The sequence below is a fragment of the Alternaria hordeiaustralica genome (genome assembly GCF_023758085.1).
Source record: "Alternaria hordeiaustralica strain BMP 2776 chromosome Unknown scaffold_28, whole genome shotgun sequence".
NCBI lineage: Eukaryota > Fungi > Ascomycota > Dothideomycetes > Pleosporales > Pleosporaceae > Alternaria > Alternaria hordeiaustralica.
In genome coordinates, this window is record NW_026056800.1 from 39,059 (window position 1) to 61,438 (window position 22,380).

The 22,380-nt window shown below is 53.8% G+C and overlaps 7 protein-coding genes across 7 annotated transcripts; 2 read left to right on the forward strand and 5 right to left on the reverse strand.

Annotated features, from left to right (window-relative positions):
- Positions 1–392: 392 nt before the first annotated feature.
- J4E84_009333 (uncharacterized protein) lies at positions 393–3,275 on the reverse strand (the record flags this gene model as incomplete). The annotated part of the gene is made up of 2 exons (XM_049391896.1): positions 393–677; positions 1,212–3,275. The coding sequence occupies 2 exons, from the start codon at positions 3,273–3,275 to the stop codon at positions 393–395; spliced, it is 2,349 nt and encodes a 782-aa protein (XP_049240297.1).
- A 3,086-nt stretch (positions 3,276–6,361) lies between these two features.
- Positions 6,362–7,481, forward strand: J4E84_009334 (uncharacterized protein; the record flags this gene model as incomplete). The annotated part of the gene is made up of 2 exons (XM_049391897.1): positions 6,362–6,365; positions 6,436–7,481. 2 exons carry the CDS (start codon positions 6,362–6,364, stop codon positions 7,479–7,481), a joined length of 1,050 nt encoding a protein of 349 aa, XP_049240298.1.
- A 206-nt stretch (positions 7,482–7,687) lies between these two features.
- Positions 7,688–8,349, reverse strand: J4E84_009335 (uncharacterized protein; the record flags this gene model as incomplete). The annotated part of the gene is made up of 2 exons (XM_049391898.1): positions 7,688–7,786; positions 8,029–8,349. 2 exons carry the CDS (start codon positions 8,347–8,349, stop codon positions 7,688–7,690), a joined length of 420 nt encoding a protein of 139 aa, XP_049240299.1.
- Positions 8,350–10,002: 1,653 nt separating this feature from the next.
- J4E84_009336 (uncharacterized protein) lies at positions 10,003–10,825 on the reverse strand (the record flags this gene model as incomplete). Its single annotated transcript, XM_049391899.1, has 2 exons — positions 10,003–10,638; positions 10,715–10,825. 2 exons carry the CDS (start codon positions 10,823–10,825, stop codon positions 10,003–10,005), a joined length of 747 nt encoding a protein of 248 aa, XP_049240300.1.
- A 1,366-nt stretch (positions 10,826–12,191) lies between these two features.
- J4E84_009337 (uncharacterized protein) lies at positions 12,192–13,464 on the reverse strand (the record flags this gene model as incomplete). The annotated part of the gene is made up of 2 exons (XM_049391900.1): positions 12,192–12,211; positions 12,261–13,464. The coding sequence occupies 2 exons, from the start codon at positions 13,462–13,464 to the stop codon at positions 12,192–12,194; spliced, it is 1,224 nt and encodes a 407-aa protein (XP_049240301.1).
- A 2,984-nt stretch (positions 13,465–16,448) lies between these two features.
- Positions 16,449–17,599, forward strand: J4E84_009338 (uncharacterized protein; the record flags this gene model as incomplete). The annotated part of the gene is made up of 2 exons (XM_049391901.1): positions 16,449–16,901; positions 16,952–17,599. The coding sequence occupies 2 exons, from the start codon at positions 16,449–16,451 to the stop codon at positions 17,597–17,599; spliced, it is 1,101 nt and encodes a 366-aa protein (XP_049240302.1).
- Positions 17,600–18,327: 728 nt separating this feature from the next.
- Positions 18,328–20,325, reverse strand: J4E84_009339 (uncharacterized protein; the record flags this gene model as incomplete). The annotated part of the gene is made up of 3 exons (XM_049391902.1): positions 18,328–19,311; positions 19,360–20,231; positions 20,283–20,325. 3 exons carry the CDS (start codon positions 20,323–20,325, stop codon positions 18,328–18,330), a joined length of 1,899 nt encoding a protein of 632 aa, XP_049240303.1.
- Positions 20,326–22,380: the final 2,055 nt, after the last annotated feature.

Consider the following 22,380-nt stretch of genomic DNA (forward strand, 5'->3'; position numbering starts at 1 on the left):
TTTGAAAGTCATCGAGCCGTGCGTGGTTGATTTCGTCAGCGTGATGCCATGGTAGGACTTGAGTTCAAGTAAAGCGACGTCAGATTTGTAATCACCTTTTTTCTAATCAAGATGCGAGGTCAACGAGTCAAGATGTAAAAAAAGATGATATTCCGATAATCCCTGGATTGCTCCTTGCGTCAATCTAAGGCCTTGTGTATAGGCAACCACCATGTGCGATCTCGTCAAATTATCAAAAGATGACATCGCTCAACCGCTCACCAATTGCAGGAGCGCTCGCATATCCAATCCCTCGCCAAAGACCAATACGCCGACACCAAGGAAACAACTTCATGGGTATAATATAATCATGAGAAACATAAATCGGTCGTTCGCCGTTGCTTTACCACTTATCACATAACAGCGCATCCCATCTTCTTCTTCCCCTTGGCCTTCTTCTCTCCAACAAGGACGCCATCCATCCTGGAACTGCGCCCAGTACCTCCACTCCCACCGAGGAGATCGCCCACACTCTGCGACGCTCGATGCACACCAGCTTGCTGTGGCCCGTAGTAACTCCCATAGGGGTGGTTGTACTGCGCACTCTGATCTGTCCTCGGCGGCGCACTGATGGGGAACCTTTGCCCGGCTGAGAACTGTTGGTCTGGAGCAGCCAGAGGTGGCAGAGTGTTCCTTGGCTGACTTGAGTTGTTGACTGGCGGTGCAGGGTAGGGCATACTCATGCGTGGGCTGCTCATGGGTAGAGGACGGCGCTGGACAGCTATGTTTGGAGCCGAGCCGCGGCGGGAGGCTGGAATACTGGGGACGGGTGGAGCGTAGAGATCGAGGTTATCGTGAGGAACGCGTTAAGTGCGCCCATTTGTGGGACGGCGGGTGGGCATGTGGGAAGCGGTGTTCGGGTATACGGATTGGGGTTGCGGTAAGGGCGCATACGACATTTGTTCCGATGGTGATCGGGTACTTGATCGCCTCCGTCGTATCGAGCCCGAAGATTGGGGGCTGGGGTATGTGGATGGATGCAGCAGAGATGGGCGACGCCCTGGGTCTGCAGCTGGAGGTGATGATACGTCGACGGAAGATATCGATTGTTGGCGCTGATGGTAAGGGTGCGACGGAGACATTTGAGAGGGGTTAATGGTTGCGGACATGTTTGGTAGTGGAGGAACGGGCGGTATGGAAGATGATGAATGAGTATGAGGTAATCGAGGTACAGGCGGTGCATCCGGATGGCTCAGGCTGACACTCTCTGCTGCTGCTGCGGTGGTCGTATATGCTGGCGGAGGTGGCACCCAGTTGTCGGCGTCACTTTCGTGTGGCAGCTCTCGATGACCGTCTGCACGACGGTACTCCAGGGGTCTGAAAGGCAGAGCGCGCAGATGCCGACGGTTCGCAGGTGACACGGCCGCGACGGTGGCAGCCCTAGCTAGAGACATCTGAGATCGAGGTTGTTGGTTATCATACGGAGCTTCAAACATTGCCTGTGCCTCTTCCAGTGTCAACTCCTCCGACTCATCGGAAGGCAGTGGTGGTCTTGGCGCATTCCGGTTCGCAGAAGTACGCGCCCGCTGAACAGGCGTAGTTCCGATTCTTGATGGTCTTCGTGCAACAATGTCATTTCGATCCTGGGCTCTGCGCTGTGCCATGGTCCTGGTTCGTACCAGTTCCACCTCGCGATCAAAGTCAATCGAGCCTTCCGGTAGCATCTCACCTGGACAAAGGGGATCTAAGTCGTATTCAGTCTTGAGCGGCGTTGGGGGAGCGCTTCCCAGGGGCTTTGTCTTGTCGAAATCCAGGACTATCAGAACGCCTTTGGACCCCAGTGGCGCCCCAGGCACATCATTCTCATCAGGTAGTATGCTCGAGTTGCCGACGGCCACAAGTCGCTGCACATTGGCGTTTAGCCTAACCCATCTGAGCACGCATATTTCTTGCAAAGTGCCTGCGTTGTCGTTCGGGATGGGAATGCAAAAGCAAGGCTGAATCGGAGCATCCACCTTGGTCTTTTCGCTCGGCTTGTACTCCCAACCTGGCACTTCGTAAATCCAGATGTTGGTGGTACCGCGCATCCGCAGGGCAACAGCGGCAAGGTCAGCATTTGGAGAGACAGCAGGCATGGCATCGTCAACAAACTCCGAGCGCGTCCACCTCGCGTGATCCGGTAGGAACATCTTCCTCTGTGTGAAACGTTGGCATGCAATGTCGTAGATGCCCCATGAGTCCTCCTCGGCATTGAACGCGAATAGTTCGTTGAACGTACCCGTGTCAGCATCTGGAAGCAGGGTAGCTTGGCGTGCTATTCTTGCCGTCTCAGGAAACAGCACCGAGCCGGTCCATGCAGCTTCCGGGGGTTGTGGAATCGGCTCGCCCTCTTCTGTAAGCGGACCATCGTAGAGACCCGGTAGGACGAACAAGGCCGAGCCATCCGACTTCCTCGCATACCCCGTTATGAGCAGTGTGCGCCCATCGTCCGAGAACTCCAATGCATCACCGGCGGGTCCAGAAAGCGTACGTCGTGTCGTCTCGGGTACTTCTGGCCCAATGGCAATGACTTCGATGCCGAACTTGTTGCCCGTAATTAAGATGCGCGCGTCGGGTGATATGACGATAGAGCTAGCCTCGTGCACCAGCATGATGGTCCGCCTCTTCTTGATCTGATTATCGCCCTCGCCGTGTATTTCGTATAGATCGACTTGTGAAGGTCTCGATAGCACGGCCAATAGAAAGCCGTCTTCAGTAATGTCGATTGCGACGGGCTTGCGCTTGACCTGCAGTGTCCTTGCCCATAGTCGCGGCAGCTGCACGGTCTTGACCAAGAACAGATTCGACGCCGAGTATACCGCTACATATCCACCTTTTCGTGACACATTCACATCGAAGCTATCAGGGAGCGCGGACGAGGACGCAGTGTTGGAGACGAGTTCGAGGAGGGTAAGGCTGGGGGCCGCATAGGACGGAGTGGCAATGGGGGTATCGTCATTCGGCCGATCGTCGTAGGTAGTGGCGGATGTCATAGCCGTCGAGTGGCCTGACGAGGAGATAGTGTCGGTGTTAGCAATCGACGACGCAGAGAGCAGCGTGTTCACGTGCTCGTAGCCCTCCGAGTCTTCAGAGCTGACGGATGTGGTGCGCGCGCGCTCGTCGTAGGCCGCCCGTTTTCTTTGAGCGCTGCCCTCATCGCTGGCGAACGCGACGCCCTTTCCCCTTCCTTCCGTTGAGGGCGCCGTGCTGTCGAGTTGCGCTCCCGAGTTGAGATGGTGTGAAGGGCTCCCCACCATGGTAAGCCTGATCGCGCCTTCCTTGCGTGTGCAGATGTGGTAAGAGCGGGTGCGAAGAGCGTCAAGTGGGCGTCGGATGCGGCTCCATGAGGGTGCCTGTGGTCGCTTGGGTCGTCTTCAGCTGGGACCAAAGCAACATGGGAGCATTGCGATTACTACTAAGGCAGCTTGGAATGTAGAGGTGTCTAGCGGGCGCTATTGCTGCAGCCAGACACGCTCGGCCAGGGTCACGTTCCTCGTTCAAGCCTGGCCTATACCCGATCTGCCGCTAAGTCCTAGTCCGCTCCCATGCTCCGATGCTATTAACAGCAACACACGGCGCACACAGTCGCCTCGCCCTTTCGTATCCGATAATCCTGCAAAATCTCTATCTACCTCCTACTGACCGCCATGTCGGCCATGCAAGATGCAACACGCCGTGGTCTCCGGTGCGACCTTGACTTGTTTCGCGACACGCTGTCACATCTGTCCACCCTGGATAGCGCCATGCGACATTGTGGAGGCTGAGCTGTTCTGGCGGACCGCCTTTGGGGCCTGGCTAACTGAGGCTAACACGCTGGCGAATCGTGGAGAGCTGGTTGCCCTAGTCGCGCCCTGACGCTTGCAGCAACGAAACGCGAGAGGGCTGGTGGGGCAGACAACTGTCGCTACACCCCCTGCAAGGCCATCCTTTACCTCTCGCTATAGGGCAGTATGTCGCCATTTGGGTGTGGTAGTAGTACAGCGTCTTCTGCCTGCAGCAGTGTGCCTTTCAAGGTTACAATCACGGATGTCGAGTTGAGTCCTCCAATTTCCGCTACTTGCGCACTCCGACAGCGGAGAACAGTCTTGCCGTGGTTATACTTTTTTCCACTGGCTGTGAGATTGTCGCATGCGATACTGCAAGTAGAAGCTGATGATGATATAAGATTATACGCCATGTACGCCGTGTACATTGCTTACTAGGACGTAAATCTCGCTCGTGACCTCCTTACCGTCAGCGGCACATCATCGTTGCCGGACGCCACTACGACTGGAATAGCAGATCGCGCATCCTCAGCTCTGGTTAAACCGGGCGAACGACGTCGGGAGTACAGTCGGATACATGTGCATGATAAGATAACCGCGATCGAGTATACAAACATTCTGCTGTGAAGCAACGCCCTGATGATCGTGGAATCGTTGCCTGTCCAGGTTCTCCACACCATACAGGCTTTCCACTTGGCAAGACATGGCGCATGCCCGATAGTCTCCCTAGCTCGGTGGTTGTTTCTTTGGTGTGGACGTGAGGGATATACAACGATGCTGCTATGTGACATCCTACCTCGTCCTACGGTGCCGAATGTGCATGGCGGAAATTCTGGATCCTGTTTTTTTCCACCTCTTCCTCTGTATATGAAGCATGTACCTATCGTGAAATAAGATATAATATCCGCAGGGTTTACCAGTCCCCTCCACTCGTTTGCGCAAATGGTCGCAAGTGTATCACAACGCGAGCGTCCATCTTCGTACGGGATCCGATGTCTGTTCATTAGAACAATAGCCAGCCGAGATAGTATGAGCCTCCGCAGCTGTCCACGACCGAAGAACGCCTCATGTTGCATGTGCTGGAGACCTCATTTGCCGCGAGGGGACGTTGCGCGTGCCAATGCTTGTGCGATGTTCGTAATGTGAAGATCGATCAATTCGGCGTCTGAGTGCTAGCCAAGAGAGCGCATGCAGCTCCTCGATGCAGCAATGGCAGACGAGCGTGACCAACAGTTTTCTGTGACTTGGTTTAGCGACGTCTTACATTCGCTTGGAGGGCTCATAATGGGTTGAAGTATCGTAATTAGCATAGCTTTTGTAGCTCGGTGGCTGGAGTAGAGTTTGAGTGCGTAGGACAACCTCCGGCATGACTATGGAGGATTGGGAACCAAAATAAGCGCAATGGTGCCCTCACCAGTTCGAAAGCGTAGTGTCATGGAAGGAAGCCGATTCGGCGCTGCGTGAAGCTCCACGAGGTGCGACTTCCAGAAGCTGGTTGGCGGCATCGCCGGAAAGCGCCTCGGTGCCACATGCAATTGTCGAATTAGTCATTGGTGATTAGGGTCCAAGGCTACCACGATTGCGCCGCCACCCGCGATCGCGCTCGGAATCGCGCCCGTCGCTAACTACATCGTCTTTACCATCTTTACAATCTCGCTTTCGCCAAATTCTCGCCAAATACCTGCGCGGAGAAACTTGAAATGGAATTAGCCTGCACACATGCAGCCCCTCCGGACTTATATTCGGTGCTCGACGTCAAGTGTTTAGCCTGATTCAGTACAGATGATCGACCCGAAGAGCAACTAACGGTCGGGACAATGCGACGTTGCGTCTGAACATTCAAACTCTGACAAAATGATCCTCAAAGGCTACATTTTCAGAAGTTGGATCGAATGTTCTTTCGCACACCTTCATGAGAAAGTCGGCCAATCAATACATGATAGAAGATGCTAAGTTTCACTACGACAGCTAGCACCACTATCTCGACCAACATCGTGGTGTGATCGACATACCCAACTGCGAGCCCCTGCAGCGGAAGAACAATCACCTTCAGCCTGCATCGTCAGGCACATTGCCTGTGCCTGAAAATTTTACAACGACATGAACACCGCGTCCTCATTGGTACAAACGCGCATCTCCGACAATTGGCTTTGAACCCAACCTGCCACGACATGACCCTAAAGTATATCGCAAGCTATGATCGGTGTCATTTGGGTCAACGCTCGAAGTTTATTACTAGAGTATGCCCCACGCCACCATGGGCCATGCTTGTTGAAGCTTGACATACTCCTAATATACGCCGCGGTTCCGCTCGATCCACTGTCTGCCTGAAATGAGCATCAATGCCCCGTCACTCGCAAACGACATGTTGACAGGAGAGTCATGGCAACACCACCACCACCAGATCCTCACTTGATTCCTGCGCCTCCCTCAGCGGCAGCGCTGAGGAGCGGGAAATCAATCGCCGGTGCGACGCTGGCCCTTCAAACCATCGCTCTGATTGTCTTTGGAGCACGCATGTGGTCACGATGGATGCCTGTATACAGAATGCAGTGGGACGATTACACCTGCGCTTTGGCATGGGTAAGTAGCAGCTCATGTTCCCTAATATACTCACGATATCGGGTCGACTGACAGAATCAGATCTTGATAGTGGTTAACACATGTCTTCTCCTTGCCGCCACGCCGTATGCTTTCGGTCTCCCACCGGACGAGTTCTTCCTGTCAGATGCGCAAGCTGCAACCAGATTAGCGTCTATCTCTCAACCAATCTGGGGATGGTCTATGGCCTTGGTCAAGATATCCTTCTCCCTGATGCTTCTTCGGATCTCTCCCTCGCAATTCATGAAGCGCTTCCTCTGGTCCATGATCGGTCTACAGATCATACTTGCGGTCTACAACACACTAGCAACACTACTGCAATGCATACCGGTCGAGAAAGCATGGGACTTACTCGGTACAGTAGAAGGCCATTGCTGGAGCAGGACAGGAGTCAGGATAAGCTCGATCGCCGTCTCCGTCGTCCATATCCTCACCGACTTCATACTCGCCCTTCTTCCTGTATCCTTCCTTCGTGGGATACAGCGTCCTGTTCGCGAACGCGTTATCGTCGGCGTACTTATGGGACTCGGCTTCTTCACGGGTGTGGCATCGATCTTGAAAATTATCGCTGCTATGAACTTTGGCAAGACGGGCGATCCGATGAACGAAAGCATCATTGTCGGCATGTGGTCCGCTATCGAGGAGCTCGTGGGATTCATCGTCATCTGCATACCGACTCTACGCTCGCCGTTCCAACATGTACTGCGTTACCTCGGCGTCGCCAGTGTTCGCATCAAGAACAACGCGTTCTCCCGCGGCTACGGACGTACACAAGAGTCGGAGGTCAACAGGAACAACTTCCGAAGTCAAAGCCAGAGTCGTCTTGCCACTGTCGAAGGAGACGAAGAGTCCGGCTTCAAATTGAAGGAGTTGCACACGGAGGGGTCAGAGGGATCGTCGGACGAGATGCATTGGCGTGCGAATGAGAGGAATACAGGTAATGGCGAGATATGGTGCACGCATGAGGTCGTAGTTCAGCGAACCTCTCTTAGTGGAAGGCCATCGCTTGATCAAGTTCATGAAGGCGCGGATGCGTCTTGGAAGGGCGAACCACTGGAGTTTGACTTGGGCATGGCAAGCAGGCACTTAAGTCGTTAATGAGGAGAGTGTTAATGACCATGTTGCTGATCACACAAGGGAAAGATGGCAGACGTCTGTTTGTTTATTCCAAGCGAGTGTACGAGCTACATGAGAAAAACCTAGTATAATACTCCCACAAATATCTCTCATCGTGAACTAGAGGACGACCGACCAAATGAGAATCCAAGGTGTTGAACCACGTTCTCAATAGGTACGAAGCGCACTTAGTTGCGCCCAGGCAAGCTGCGGCCCCTGAGACTGAAGCGGTTGGAGTTGATCTGCTCAGCGTTGACATCAACCTCACAGCGCAACTTGCGATATCCCTGAAAATGCGAAGACACGAAGTCAGTGTATGTCTCACATATAATCTGTACGGCCACAACTTACCTCCAACCTATCGAAGGTCAGGCCGCACGTCAGGAACGCCGCAGGCCACGCGTAGCACCTTCCAACACGAACATCATTCGTGTCCACTAGATCGCCATCGCCGCGGTCACGGTAGTAAGCTAGATCGCGCAAGCGTGTGTTAGCCTCACAATCTCCCTTTCCCAAATTTTTATTGCACACCAAGGGTAAGAGGACACTTACTCCAGTGATACCCCTCGAAATTCATCTCGAGGACATCGATCTTGGCAGGATCACTGTCGTCAGAGCGGCCGCAGCCGTCACCTTCGCAGCGGACGCCACGGCCACTCGCGTCGTCGGTGTCGGGCCAAATCCAATCTAGGACAGTGTCGCAGTTGGCTTCGTCTTGGTAGACTTGCCAGCCTTCGACGTTTGCGGTGATGCCGTTGCCGCCGATGCCTACGCGGTAGATCTCAAAGTCGGCGGTGACGGCGCTCAGGAGAGAGGCTGTTGCCGCAAGGGTGGTGAGAAGGTACTTCATTGTGGATTGGGTTGATTGAATGAAGAGATGAGGGTCTGAAGGTGGATGGATTGAGTGACTGTTGAAAGTAGGAGCGGACCCTCGTGGTCTTTTATATGTTGGCATGTGCTCCAGAAAACTCTTAAGTCCGCTCCGCAAGAGAACTGTCGACCACACCGGTGTTGCCTTTGGTCATCATAATGTCTGCTGTCTCAGGCGTCGTGAGCATACAATTGGATATCTTTCTCACGATCGTTGGCTTCTGCAAGGTTCGGTTGAATACACTGTTGAAGAAGTGGAGTCGTGAGACATGCCCAGATGGAGTGAGTAGTTGCCATCGTATGAGAACAATCTCGTAAAGCTTGGCTACAGAAGCTGACGTGTCGACCTGAGGTAAGTATGACGGATTTGAAAATGAGTGCAGGCCCTTGACAGTCGCCAGAAAGAAGACCCTATACTCTTCGTGTGTATGCTTAGAGGCAGTTTGCTAATACTCAACAAACCACAACTTAGAAACCTTCGCCTACCAAGCCCAAGGCACGAACTCCAGACTTTGCCACGAGAACCATCCTATTCAAACAACTACTCTCACCGTTTCAACTCCATCACCACTCCATAAGCCATCCCGCCAAGCTCGATCACCGTCCAAAAGTCAGCATGCCAAGTACCGCACAACAGCCCACAAAGGGACACATAATGCAGTTCAAACTACGCCTTTGCTACACAAGCTTACTAGATTAGCTAAACACTATGCCCCAACGATACACGGCCAGCTCATTGCGGATACATCGACATCCATTTGGAGGGAAAGGGCATTGCGTTGACACATCAAGCCAATCACTCTGCTGCTTTGGTACAACGGGTGCGGTCCGTTCACTGGATATATCCGCGAAGCATCACTTGGCAGGGCGGATATATTTTTGACTGCCAAGAGTCGTTCGCGAGTGTAGGTGGGTGTAGGGTTCATGTGCTTCGCGCGTGTATTCGGATTGGACCCTGAGCCCGGGCATTAGGCAGTAGATCAAGTCAGGATTATTTGCTCGTTACTATACGGGCGTCACCAACTGAAAGACGTGCTTCGAATAATAGATCACAGCGGCGCGATCGCATGGTTGGGACCGAGGTTTTGAGTCTCGAACGTGTGTTGAACGATCATTTCATAGGCCTGGTATGCTCGATTGGTGATCTTGGCAACACAGGTTGCTAGTGACGAATGATGGATTGAGAGACTACACTTTCAATGTCAGCCCCGTCTGCTTCTCATTTAGCCAGTAAGACTATATGAGAGGAACATGCGTAAACCTTTTTTGTCTGATTTGTCATGATTTGGAGTGTGATGTGCGGGGCACAGTTGGCTGGAGCGCAATGTTACCAGTGTTCCCGTCTACTATTCATTAGACATCACGTAGGGGGAAAGTGACTAAAGGGTATAATCGATTCCATTACGCATCACAAAAGGTCCTTTTGGGTAAGCAATCGCGCCGACGACTATGCAAAACACTCGCATTCCACTCTAGTTACAACCGCCCTCCACACACGCACACAATCAACGCACAGATTCGGAACCAAACAAGAAGGCGACACCCTATGAGTGAACACCAGGAGTATCATCGAAGAGAAAGGAAACCAATGCTAGTCATAACATAATAACATATCCGGGGTACGGAAATGCGCTTATAGCATGAAAGCGAAAGCGGCAGCGGCACCAGCGAAGCTGAGCGCAGCCTGGACACCGGAAGCAGCGTTGGTGGTAGCCTCAGGGAGCCTGGAGGTGGTAGCGTTACCACCGGCAGTGGGCATGGGGACGGTGCCGTTGGCGTGGACACCAGTGCTGTAGGCAGGGACCATGGCGGAGGTCATGACGGTGGTTGGGTAAGGAGCCTCGCTGGAGTGGACGGAAGATGGCAGAGGGATGGGAGTGTGGCTAGCGGCGGCAGATGAAGCACCGTATCCGTTTCCGTAGCTGGCAGCGGGGGTAGAGCTGGCGGCAGCGGCGACGCTGCTGGGCTCGATCATGGAGGAAGAGACGGCCTCCTCGCACTTTCCAGCGGAGATACCGAACTGGGTGGAGTACTGGTACTGGCCGGTGACATCGTCGATGATCTGGATACCGTATCCGTTGGGGCCGTTGGTAGCCTCGAGGGTGGAGGCAGGGGTCCAGCTGAGGGAACCGCTGTTGGAGATACCCTCAGCGATGGAAGGACCGAACTTGACGACGTTGGTGGAGGGGCCCTTGAGGAGGAGGACGGAGACGGTGTTGGGGGTAGTTGGCTGCCAGGTGATGGTGAACTGCTCGCAGGTGGGGACAACCTAGTGGGGCGCATTAGCTTCCAGGGTCTTGTTTGGTTTCGCGATGCGCGCGCAACGCTCAGGGATGCAAACATACCTCGTTCAAAGGACGGGTGATGGGGTTGCCACTGGGCTCGCCGACGGGAGCGTGGATCTGGGCAGCGGCGAGGCCGGCGAAGAAGGTGATGATGGTAGCCTTGGAGTACATGTTGATGGTTGTTGTGGTGGTATTAGGTGATTAACCGGGGTAGATGGAGTATTAAGTAGTGGGAGATGGTTGGTAATGAGTGACTGGTTTCTTAAAGAAGGGCTGAAAACAAAAGTCTTCTGAGGGCTGCAAGATATCTAGGCGAAGGTGAGCAGTAGGAAGAAACAAGACAAGAGGGAGTCAGTCGAACTATATCGATTTTCCCATCCACAAACGGTCAATGCAGGTACCCCTGTTGCCGGCGCAACTTAAGATTGGTGCTCCAGTCCCGTGCAATATCCTTCGGAGCCAGCACTAGGCCGCATTGCACCGCGCTTGGGCACGCGTGACGAATGGCACCGCGACGAGGGATTTAGGCAGCTCGTATTGCAGTGGATTGCGGCGTCTTCAGGAGTGCTTGGTGGCTTTACCGGTCAGCTTGTTGGACGCTGGTGCGGGCTATTCCTGGCTGCTTGGAGATTGCTTCTGTCGCTACTGTCTGCGGGTGCCTGAAAGTTAGGAGCGTTGTTCCTGTCAGCCGGCAGACTGTCAGCAATATCGGCGCTTACACAGCCCTAACAGCTGAAGGGCCGACAGCTCAACGCCGAAGAGATGAGAGTCGCATTTCATCGCGGTGTTTGAGTTTGCGGTGAGGCGGTGTCACGATGCGCGGGCGAGGGTTCTCCAGATTCTCGCAAGCCGTGGAACGCGATCTGCTTGCTTGTGCCCGAGTCGTGCGCTCTAGCTCAGGTACCGTTGCACTGGCGGCCGTCGAGGCGCCACTGGTTCACGAACAGGCCCCGAAAAGGGAGAGTTAGGTTGGCCCTTTGTCGCACCTTCGTGCGCTCTGGCTCGACGCATCGCCGTCTAAGCGAGGCTGCACATCACAGACATTCATCTCACCGTAGGGCAGGCAGGTGCGAGCGAGATGGCTTGGGCCGGGGCGCGGCAACCGCGAACAAGGCCGCCTGCCCGCAAAATCACCGCTTCACCCTTGACAAAGTAATCCAACTCACAGCTCAGACGTGTCACGATAGTTTGCGTTTGTTTCAATTTCTCCATTGCATTGTTGACTCTACTGTTTGTTTATCGTCTCATATTTACATTGCGCCAGGTGCGCCCCTGCCCAGCCAACAGCTCAATGGGCGGTGCGACGGTGACAGCTGTGTCAGCCGATACAAGCATGGACAGCCCTACTGTATGTGGGTGTCCCATCTAGCGAGTGAATGCGTCGTCGGGGTATCTTCGAAGCGGTATGAAATTCGTTACATCATTACTGGTCGGTGTGTCGAGTAGAAGGTGTTGCGGCGGAGCGAGTGTGTGTGCATGAAGGACGGGAAAAAGAGTAGGATCGCGCCAAGTAGACGTTGCATGAACAACGAGGCACTTAGCCACACTGGCCGGGGTCTAGAGGTTGTCAGTTTCATGCTCATGCGACACCAGAAGGAGTACTTACACTTTCGTGCCGTTAGCGGCTGAGGGAAGATACCGCCCTCCAAGAGGGCCTTCATGTCCCATTCGGGTGCACCCTCGGTCTTCCAGGTCCAGAAAATCCAACCGGTGGCCATCTCGTAGGCGTCAAGCTGCGCCTCAATGAAGCGACCGACGTTGTACCTGTCGGCTTCTGACAGGCCAGCAACAGTGCCAGTCGACTTGCCGGTGCAGTCACCGACCTTGGAGCCGCCAAAGGTACCATCGTAACGCGCACCCTTGTCCTTTCCGTTGAGCCACTTTGCGCAGTCGGTGATGCCACCAGTCCATTCACCAGCGATAGTCCACTTGCCGGTGGATGCCATCTGTTTACCGAAGTCGCAAGCGGTCTTGACGTGGTCGTCAATGCTCATAGCAACAGCAGAGTTGTCGAAGATCTCGTAGTGGTGAGTGTCGAGGAGAAGGTTCCACATTCCGGCACCCCAGTTACCCCACGAAGTTACACCCTGGAATGCATCGTGGAAGGTGACTGCAACATTCGAGTCCCTCAAGTTGCCCCAACCATCCATGTAGAATTGTCGGACCGTGTTCATGTCGAGACTGGGGCCCAGAGGCTCGTTGAGAAGCTCGATAGCTGAGACGGCGGGATGCGACGCGTGATCATCGCGTATCTTGTTGAGGACTTTGATGGTGTAGGCCACTGAATCGCCCTGAGTCCAGCCAACGTTGCCGTATTTGCCAGAGTTGTCGAACCCGTTCTGGGATTCGGGTGCGCCATGAAGATCAATCATAACATGGAGACCAACATCGGACGCCCAGTCGAGCGCTTCTCCGAGCTTGTCGTACGCGCCTGGCAGGTATGGGTCGCCGTCACGTGGAAGTACGCTCCAATAGCCAATTGGAATTCGAACGTGGTTCAAACCAGCACCGGCCATCTGTTCGAAATCGGCTTTGGTGATCCAAGAGTTCCAGTGGTCACGCAGCCTCGACTGTGCTTCTTCTTTGCCGACAGCTGCAACGAGTGTGTACTCGTCTTTTGCGCTGTTGCCCTCGAACATGCTGGGTGTGATCCAGGGCTCGAGAACGAACCATCCGCCTGTGTTGACACCGCGGACCTTCTGGTTGTTGTAGTCGAACATGGGTGCGCGCTTGATGGGTAGGAGCGGAGATGCGTTTGTGCTCAGAGCAAGCAGGCCAATGGCCGCCGCTGATGTCCAGGATCCGATCATATTGAGATGAGGAGTGTTGTTACTCAACTAACTGAATGCTGTATAACATGCAATAGTACTCGAAAGGAGTACAGGAAAGGTTGTGTAGCTGATGGACCCAGACTTGAACTTGTGCAGACCCATGGCATCGGGGGAAGGATCTCCTTTTAACCAGAACAAAGCGAAGACTCACAAGCCGCCAACACAGCAACAGATTCGCCCCAATTTTCTTCCCAGTCATGCCCACCATACAAGCATGTGTTCGCTGCTTCACGACGTAGGGATGATCTCCTTTCCCGGAGCTCTATCCCAGCTAGCCGCGACAGCTATTCTGGCCACCATTAGGGCGGTGTCGGGGAAGGCTACCAAGGCAACCAACCGCAGTGCCGCCGACATGTCGCGATCGAGCAGTGTCGGAACGATGTGTACATCGTTACTTACTCCGGACACGGAGACATCGCTGGCAAATGACGCGGTGACGCAACAGCTCCAATAGGGGAAGCAAGTCGAAGCTACCCCAAGCCGCTTGACAACCGCCACAAAGACCGGTTGCGCCAGCAAGCTACGGTAAAATGGACCCTGAGGGCCTCGGCAGGCCATAGCATAAAGCAAAAGATCTGGGGTCAGGCGGATCAAAGAGGTCAGATGCAGGGTTGGTGCTTGGCGGAAATTGTAAGGGATATTCAGGTACAGTGTGGTGATTGGAGGACTGTTTGATGGCTATGATGTGGGGATCGGCATGTCTCAGCCACTTAGCTTCCGAGGCGGTGCTCACGCGTTGGAGACGATCTTCGAGAAGCTTGGAACCGCGTCCGAGGAGCGTGGTGATACACCGGAACGTGGACGGTGGGTTCTTGGGAGTGAGTTGGCGTTTGCCAGCACCGACTTGTCAAGAGCATGGTCGACAACATAGGAATCCGGTTGCGGCCAAGTTCGTGTAACGTTGCTTCGGGCGTTCCCCGATATTTTCACGGACTACCCTTGGTATGTACTGAGCATCTGATGTCGTACGTTCGTCCACACAGGGCGGCTGAGGAATGCAGACTGGGCTGCAAGCGGCACCGTTGCGGGGAAGGTCAAAGTCAGACCTCGTTGTGGTTCTGTGATCGGCAACACGTCCACATGCAAAACACGCTGTCCCCGGGCAAAAGGCCCACGAGGCCGAAGTTCTTCCAACATGGTGGAGGTATGATGCCATTATCTGACTCATGCCTTCTCGTGGGCAGTGATCTTTGCCCCATGTAGAGGACTGTGGTACCTGGAAGCTGAGACAGGTACCTCTGCCTTGCCAACTGGCTAAAGGCGACATTCATTTGTAAAAGCAAGTTGTTTCGTGCCGTGGTGTCCAACATGCGAGGCAAACCGTGTGGCTTGCCAATAGGGCAGCAGGAGGATGAGCCGCCCCCAGAAGCATCGACGTCATCAATCGCAACCATCTTCTTCACCGTACATTGCCAACTTCCTCTTCTGCACGTCACGAGATTCGCCCCCGACACACCGGACGCATATGCAGCTTGCCTAAGTGATGTTGTTACCAGGTTACTGACAAGACACGATTGTCGGGTATAAACGTGCAACGGCGCGCGATCGCGAAAAGCTTGGCTGATGCGGGGAAGGTGGCACGATGCCTTTCCCGGCGCTGGCGAAGTCGGCAGTAGATCTACGAGCGTGATCGTCGGAGCCATGGGAGGGCGTGTGACTGCCAGAAGTTTTCTAGTGACCATCGTGGATGCCCAAAGCTCGCTGAGGTTGATGTACCCGACGAGGATTCGTCTGCCGGCCTGCTAGTCTACCAAGGTGGCAGTTAGCTGCGCAGCGTCGTCAGTCATAGTACATCGTGCGATGGGGTGCGGAGATGCGCGGGCGGGTTGGACTACTGGAACGAGTTAAGCTGACAGCATAGGTTTGTGGGGTAGTGTGAAGCATCGTGGGAGTGAAGTTTGGGTCAAGATGTCGCGTGATGAAGGTAGACAGAGTCGCCGCGCGGGTAGTGACGGCCTCGGGGGCTTTTAGGCCATGTGACTTGGGACAAGACGGCATCATGACGGTCGACACAGTATGGCGACTGGATGACGATGGTACTTGCTCGCATAGTTGGAGGTTCGGCGCACAATGCTGCGCATGCTTAGTTTCAGAGGCATGGTGCAAGTCACGCGGAGGCGTTCTCGATGCACTGCATGGCCGCCGATTGAAATTACGGAAAGATTTCGCGTGCACTGGCGCTGGCGGCAACCTAACGAACAGAACCGGGTTACTAACGATGCCCACGATACGCACATGTCGACCACGTGAAACCACATCAACGTCTAATGCCTAGCCAAACTGTATCCCAACTTAGTCGCTACCAATGTCAACTAGAAAATTACAAACACCTCCAGGGCAGGTGCAGCCGGAGACACGTTTGGAGGAGGCAGGTCCATCTGGGCAATGTCGGCTGAGGTAAGGCGCCGCAGCCGCCTAACATGCCGCGGTGAGGGGCGATACCTTACCCGCCCGGATTGTTACAATACACAATACACATCACATCATCGAGACAGCCCGATTCGAGGTGAGCTCCACTTGTTCCGTATCTTTTCCGACGACATGTGCTGCCATGAGGCTAACGTCCACCATGGCAGCAGGCCGCCATGGGCAGACATGCCAACCCTGACATAAGGCGAGCATTCGAAGAGTTTCAGGACCAAGACACGCCCTCAAAATGTAACAAAGTACGCTGTTTGCATTGCGGCTTCGTGCGCGCGAAGAATACAACGCGACAGATCGAGCATCTCCAAGACTGCCAGCGATATCTGACGTCGCCCGAGGCGCAGGCCCATCTTCTCGCGCAGGAGCAGCAACAACAGCAGCCGCCTCAGCAGAATGGATTGCCTATGGATTCGAACATGGCTCCAGGTCCCAGTCAAATTCTGAGTGGGCAGCAACCAAATCCAAATCTCCAAGTAAATCGGCGCGGTCCCAACAGTAAGCGCACACGCGATGGACAGCCTATTGCGCCGAATATTGCCATGACACCCAATGTTGCGCCTTCTCTGACGTCTCATCTCCTAAGCATCTGCGCGGGCCCATTTGCGCAAGCAACACAGCGACCGTTCCTGTCGCATGCCGGTTGTGGATCGCTAGGAGCAGGACCGTTGTCGCAATGGCTGGTACAAGACGGACACTATGCGCGAGGCTACATTCGCTTCATAGGACAGCTTTTGGCCAAGATAAGACTGCCGCAGACGCAGAACTCGCAGTTCCACCCCATGTATCGCACCATGGACCTACTCATCTCCGCGCTGAACAACATGCGAAGAGAGATGCAGTTCTTCGAGATCACCGCGACCAAGTATGGGCTTGCGTTGGGCATGGAACCGCCTACGCCTATTACGCGTGCCATGCTCGATCTTCTCGTGAGCGCGAGTAGTGCGAGCGCATCGCTTTTAGAGGGTATGGTCGTGCTATGGGCAAGCGAACATGTAGGTCCAACCCAACTCAGTAATGGGCGCACGAAGCTAATGTCTGATAGTGCTATCGCTCCGCCTGGCAATATGCCGCCTCCTTCTCCAATACCCTCTCCAACACCTCCACTGACTCGCACATCGTCGCCCTCCACCAAGCCCTAATACCGAACTGGACCTCCCCTGCCTTCAGCAAATTCGTCGAGGCGACACGCGCGCTCGTCGATGAGCTAGCAAACATCACAACTACACGCGATGGCAAAGAGGAAATGTCGCGCTGCGAAGAGATCTTCCGACAAATGTGTTGGCTAGAAGAGCGCTTCTGGCCCGACGTCGACAACATGGGTGATAACAACGAGAGCGTGAGAATGGGTCCACCGATGGGCGGCCCCATGAGCGCAGGCCTGGAGAACAACATGCATAAGAACATGCCCAACGGCCTTCCCGTCGCAATCAACGGAAACGGAGTCCACAACCACAATCGGAACAACAGCATGCCCGGCCCCAGCATGAACAACAACGGTGTACCCACGAACATCCACGGCAACCCCGTAAACGGCCGGAACAGCATGAGCGGTCCCGTTCGTAACGCGAGCATCAACGGCCCTATCAATGCGGCTATCAATAAGCACGACAGCACACCCGTCAACGATAACCGGAATCCCTTTGGTATGCCCAACAGAGGCGGTATGGACAATGTTGGCCAAGGCTCATAGTCTGAGCACCATACTCTTCCCCGCATGGCTGCGTGGAAACTTCGAAGAGAAACGTTGCATCGTATCGTTCTTTCTAGTCTTTTCCCCGACGACTCTTCCTTCAGCGAGGACTTTGATGCTGGTAGCATCGGGGATTGGGACGAGGACACTGACTACGTTATCGTTTGATAGGGTTTGGGCTAGGGAGGTATCGCGGGGGACACTGCATGATTATTGGGTGGAGTTCATCGTGGAGTATCAGATACCCTGGTATGGTCTAGTTATACGGTGGTACAGGGCGTTGGTACATGATCCTTAATGGATTAAGCGGTTAGATTATGGGTTACGATACATCGTAGGCAGGTTGGATGACAAAACATCAGTAGTCTGTACGTTGTAATTGAACTTTTCTCCCATTCTCATCATCACCCGTGACTTGCGCTTACTCATCTTGAATCGTACACGCTCATTACCTCGTGGTTGTCGTGATCAAAAGAAACATTCTTGGTTCTGTTTCAGATGATGGTCAAGGAACCCCAACAACGCTTTCGTGTACGAATATGGATAACACATTCCTGCAAGTGATGACGAAAAAAGTGAATTGAGATTTAGCACATCACTTGCAATATTTACATTGACACACAAAAGAAGCTCGAGTCAACTCAAGATCGATGCGCTTAATGAACTCATGGATGAATGCTTTTTCTCAGAATACTCAGTAATGCACAGATTCCCACCCAAGTCCAGATTTATGCGCCTCCCCAGCTAGCACCGCCTCCGCCGATACCCGTGCTGCCTAGATTAGAGCTATATCGCCTGAATCCCTTACCCATACCAATCGGTATCGATGACGTTCTCCTTACAATCTTTCGTCGTCTGGTCTGAGAATGACTTCTTGCCGCCTCCAGGGGATTCATCGACTGCCCTTGACCCACAGACACCGAAGCGTTGTCTTCATCATCGGAGGCCATGGCCACACTCGATCGCGTAGTTGTGAGACTCAAGATATTTGGTGGGTCACCAAAGTCGCCGAATTCCGACTCTGAAAACGCTGCTTCATCTTGCTGCCAGGTTGTTGGAGGTACACTTGCGTCGTTTCCAACCACTTCTTCTTCTGTCTCGATGATGTTCTCCTGGTCGTTGATATCTTCGTCGCCTCCAAACCCTTTACCCTCGACTAGCCAGAAAGTTGGTATAGAGGCAGCAAGCGCAATGGCAGACATTGTCCAGAAAGGTACAATGACATAGCCGCGCTTGACACCCCAAGTAAACAAGCCACCCCCCAAAGTAGGACCTAATGCCCTGCCAAACGAGCTAAAACTAGTAGCCAGGCCGTTGACGGTGCCTAGGACACGCAGGCTGAGCGCACTGTTCGTGAGCATGATTGTGCTGGTGGTGAATGAGAATGTGCCAGCCAGGCCTCTGACCATCAAGAGCATGACCATAGCGACTTCCCTCATGACTGGATCTGGGATAAGTGACAGGAACGGTGTGACGAAGAACACAAATGGGAAGATGAGAAAGGCAATCCGAAGGCAGCGAACAACACCGAGGTAGCGCGCAATGGGTGGGAACAGCAGGAATTGACACACAGTGCATGAGATGGCGAATACGGTGAAAATGATGCCGATGCGACGGGATTCAATTCCGAAGCCTCCTGCAAATTTCAGAGGAAGGGATACCGTAGGATCGTCTGCGAGTTGTACAGGGTGATGCATGAACACTGGAAGCAGCTGCACTGGATCAATATCAATACTTGGCAGGCGCACAAAATCACGCACCTGATCATATGCCTGAAGGTACATAGCGAGTAGCGTGTACACAATCAGATTAAGCGATGTCTGATATGTCAATACATCCCGATACCTTGGTGCCTTTTCTGGGATGATTTCATGAGCAGCATCATGTTGCGACGTCGTTTCGCTGTCGATTACTTTATGCTGACCAAGTAGAGGCTCGTGCTCTGAACCGCTGGTCTGCTTCTTGGTTGGAAGGTGTAGTATTTTGCGAACAAATGCTGTCAACCGAGCCCCAGTTCTCAGGCCTAGATCTGGAGCGTGCTTCTTGCTTTCCAGGGTCTCCTGTAGGAACAGCCAGCCTACTGAAATGCCGAAAGTGAATAATGCGGCGGCCACAATATTAGGCAAGCAGTACGGAAACCTCTCCAGGAAAGCGGTGCCCTTAGGCTTGCGAGGATCTACGCGGAGAGGATTGGCCAAGGCTCCACCGAGTGTAGGTCCAAACGTGGCACCAACTGTCCAGACCAAAGGCATGACACTGAACGCTCTCGGTTGTAGTTCTTTCCATGGGCATAGTTCGGCCACCGTAGTGCGCAGTATGCCCACGTACCCGTTCGATAGTCCTCCGATAGCGCGTGCGGCTAAAGCCATAGGCAGATTGAGCGAGAAACCCCATAGCAACATCGACCACATGGTGTTGGTAAGGCCAAAAAGTATAATCGGTTTCCTCCCATAGCGATCGGATGCAGCGCCCCAGAGGAGGCCAGTGAAGCCCTGACATAGCGAAAAGGCCGAGGACGAGATACCAGCCCAGCGCGCGATGTCATTCTTGGGGATGCCAAAGGACTCCATGAGCTCCGGTACGTAGGGGAAGACAGACGTGAGGGCGATGGGCTCGGCAAACCGGCATAGTGCTGTCGCGAAGTTAGCAAGCTTACAGGTGAAGACGCGTCGAGCGGACGTACAGAGAATGGCCAGCTGCTTGACCGGTAGGCGGTGTTCTGTCATGGCGGCGGCGGTGGTTGTAGAGGATGCATGCTATCCAAAGCTGCAAGGTAAGGAAGAAGAGCAGGAACAGTCACAAAGTCCCATGCTTGCTCCCATGCTGAGTCCGCGAAGGGCGTGCACCCCGCAGTCACGGCTAGCCGCTCATGGTCACAGGTGCGCTATTTGCGGTGAGCACGAGTCAGCCTTTCGCGCGCGCGATGCACTGGTCGTCATTCCGAATTCCGAACGGTGCGACCTCCATGCTCAGGTTGGTTTGTTGTCGCGTGTCTGGCGTTCGGGGTGATGACGGGGGATAGCTGACGCGATTGTCGTCATCAGCTTGAAGCTTGGGCGGAGAAGATGCCGCGAACGCAGTTCCAGGGTCTGATTAGCACGCCAAACATCAAAACCATCTGCTACGCTTGAACACACATCAAACGGTACTTTCACTTCGGAACTCAGACCCCCAGCAGTTGGCAGCTAGTGCAACAGAGACCGTGCGAACAGCTGTTAGTCGAGGTTGCTCGGCGCCTGAGCCACGGGAATGGCTGGAATTCCACCGATCAATCGGCCGTCCCGTGATAATAAACCGATCGAGGTCGTATCGTTATCAATTCGTGAGGTGATTGAAGAGTTTGAGTTCTTCATCTCACACAGGGCCGAATCTGCAAAACTTTACCCTACTAAAGTTCAATCATATCCGCCGGAAATCAGCCGTGTCTGGAGACTGCGCTGGGCCTTGAGTCCAGGATGAGAGCGATGCAAATGCACCTGGCGACAGGACTTTGGGACCAGAATATTGGGCTTTCAAGGAAGATGTAGCCATTCCGTTCGCGGATATAACTGCGAAAAACATTACCGGAGTATGGGTATGGCGATGTACGCTGGGGGTGCCTGCGTCCGCGCAAGAGGGGCAGCGCCAAGACGCTAATCGTGGCTTCCTTCTCTTCGCATTCTAACTACCTCGCAAGTGACCTTCCATTGTAATCATCAACGGAAACTGCCCAGTTCAAGCTCATCTAAGAACGATTGTCTCACCGATGCAGCTACAAAGAACAAGAAGGTCGCCCAAACCTGATTAGCGGCCTTGCCAGTGAAGAAGCTGGACGGGCAGCAATTCGAACGTCGACCTCCCATGTCTGTCAAGCTGTCTACCGCCTATTTAGCAGGTTCATGTTTCTGGGAACCATGCGGGGAACTTCACGATCAGGCTTACTACTAGGCGCAGAGAAGCCGAGGAGAAAAGCCAGGTCTGCCAGACACTCAAATCGTCAAGTGCATTTACTATTATGGCAAACACCCTTCTTTAGCTTGGAGCCAGCTGTTACCTATCATTCAGTCCGCAAGAAGTACCAAGAAAAATCTACACCGCAGTCTTCTTGCGCTGTAGCGCAGCCCCCGGTGCGGCTCTTCCCGGATCTGGTGTCTTCATTCCCATCTGGTCGAATGTCAAGCTTAAACACTACGAGCGTTCTCGCAGATATTACTGGCCTTCAATACCCTCATCTGGAAACCCCGAAGTACTGTGCGGATGTCTCCTTTCGACGATGCGACCATCGCTCGCTGTCACTGGCTAGGTGATCCGTGAACCGTGATGTGGGTAGGCTACCCCAGGTCCCCACGTATCGGGCCTGACTTACACACAGTATCGATGCAAACACCACGGATCTTGGCCCGGAGTCACTGGTAGGCTCCCGTCCCAAAGGACACAACAGTCAGACCTCTAGGCAAGGCAGAACCGGAGCACCAAGCTTGTTTCATGCCTCGGCAAAAACCCAGCCTGACGACACGAAAAAAAAGTCAGCATGTGCGGGTTTTATAGTCAACGTATTACCTATCTATCGTCTCTCTGATCACAGCATGATGTCTGGCTCAGAGAGCGGACTAGGGTTTGAAGATCACAATGTACGCAGCAGAGCAACACTGCCAACGCAGCATAGGATTTTCTAATCCTAGCTGATGCTATCATTGAAGGTAATTCCACTCAACTTTGCGCAGCTGCCAAGGGTGTTGCGAGCGTCTCATGGCCTGTCGCATCGCCGCCTTTTGCGCGGAAGGTTAACTGCGTCCACGTGT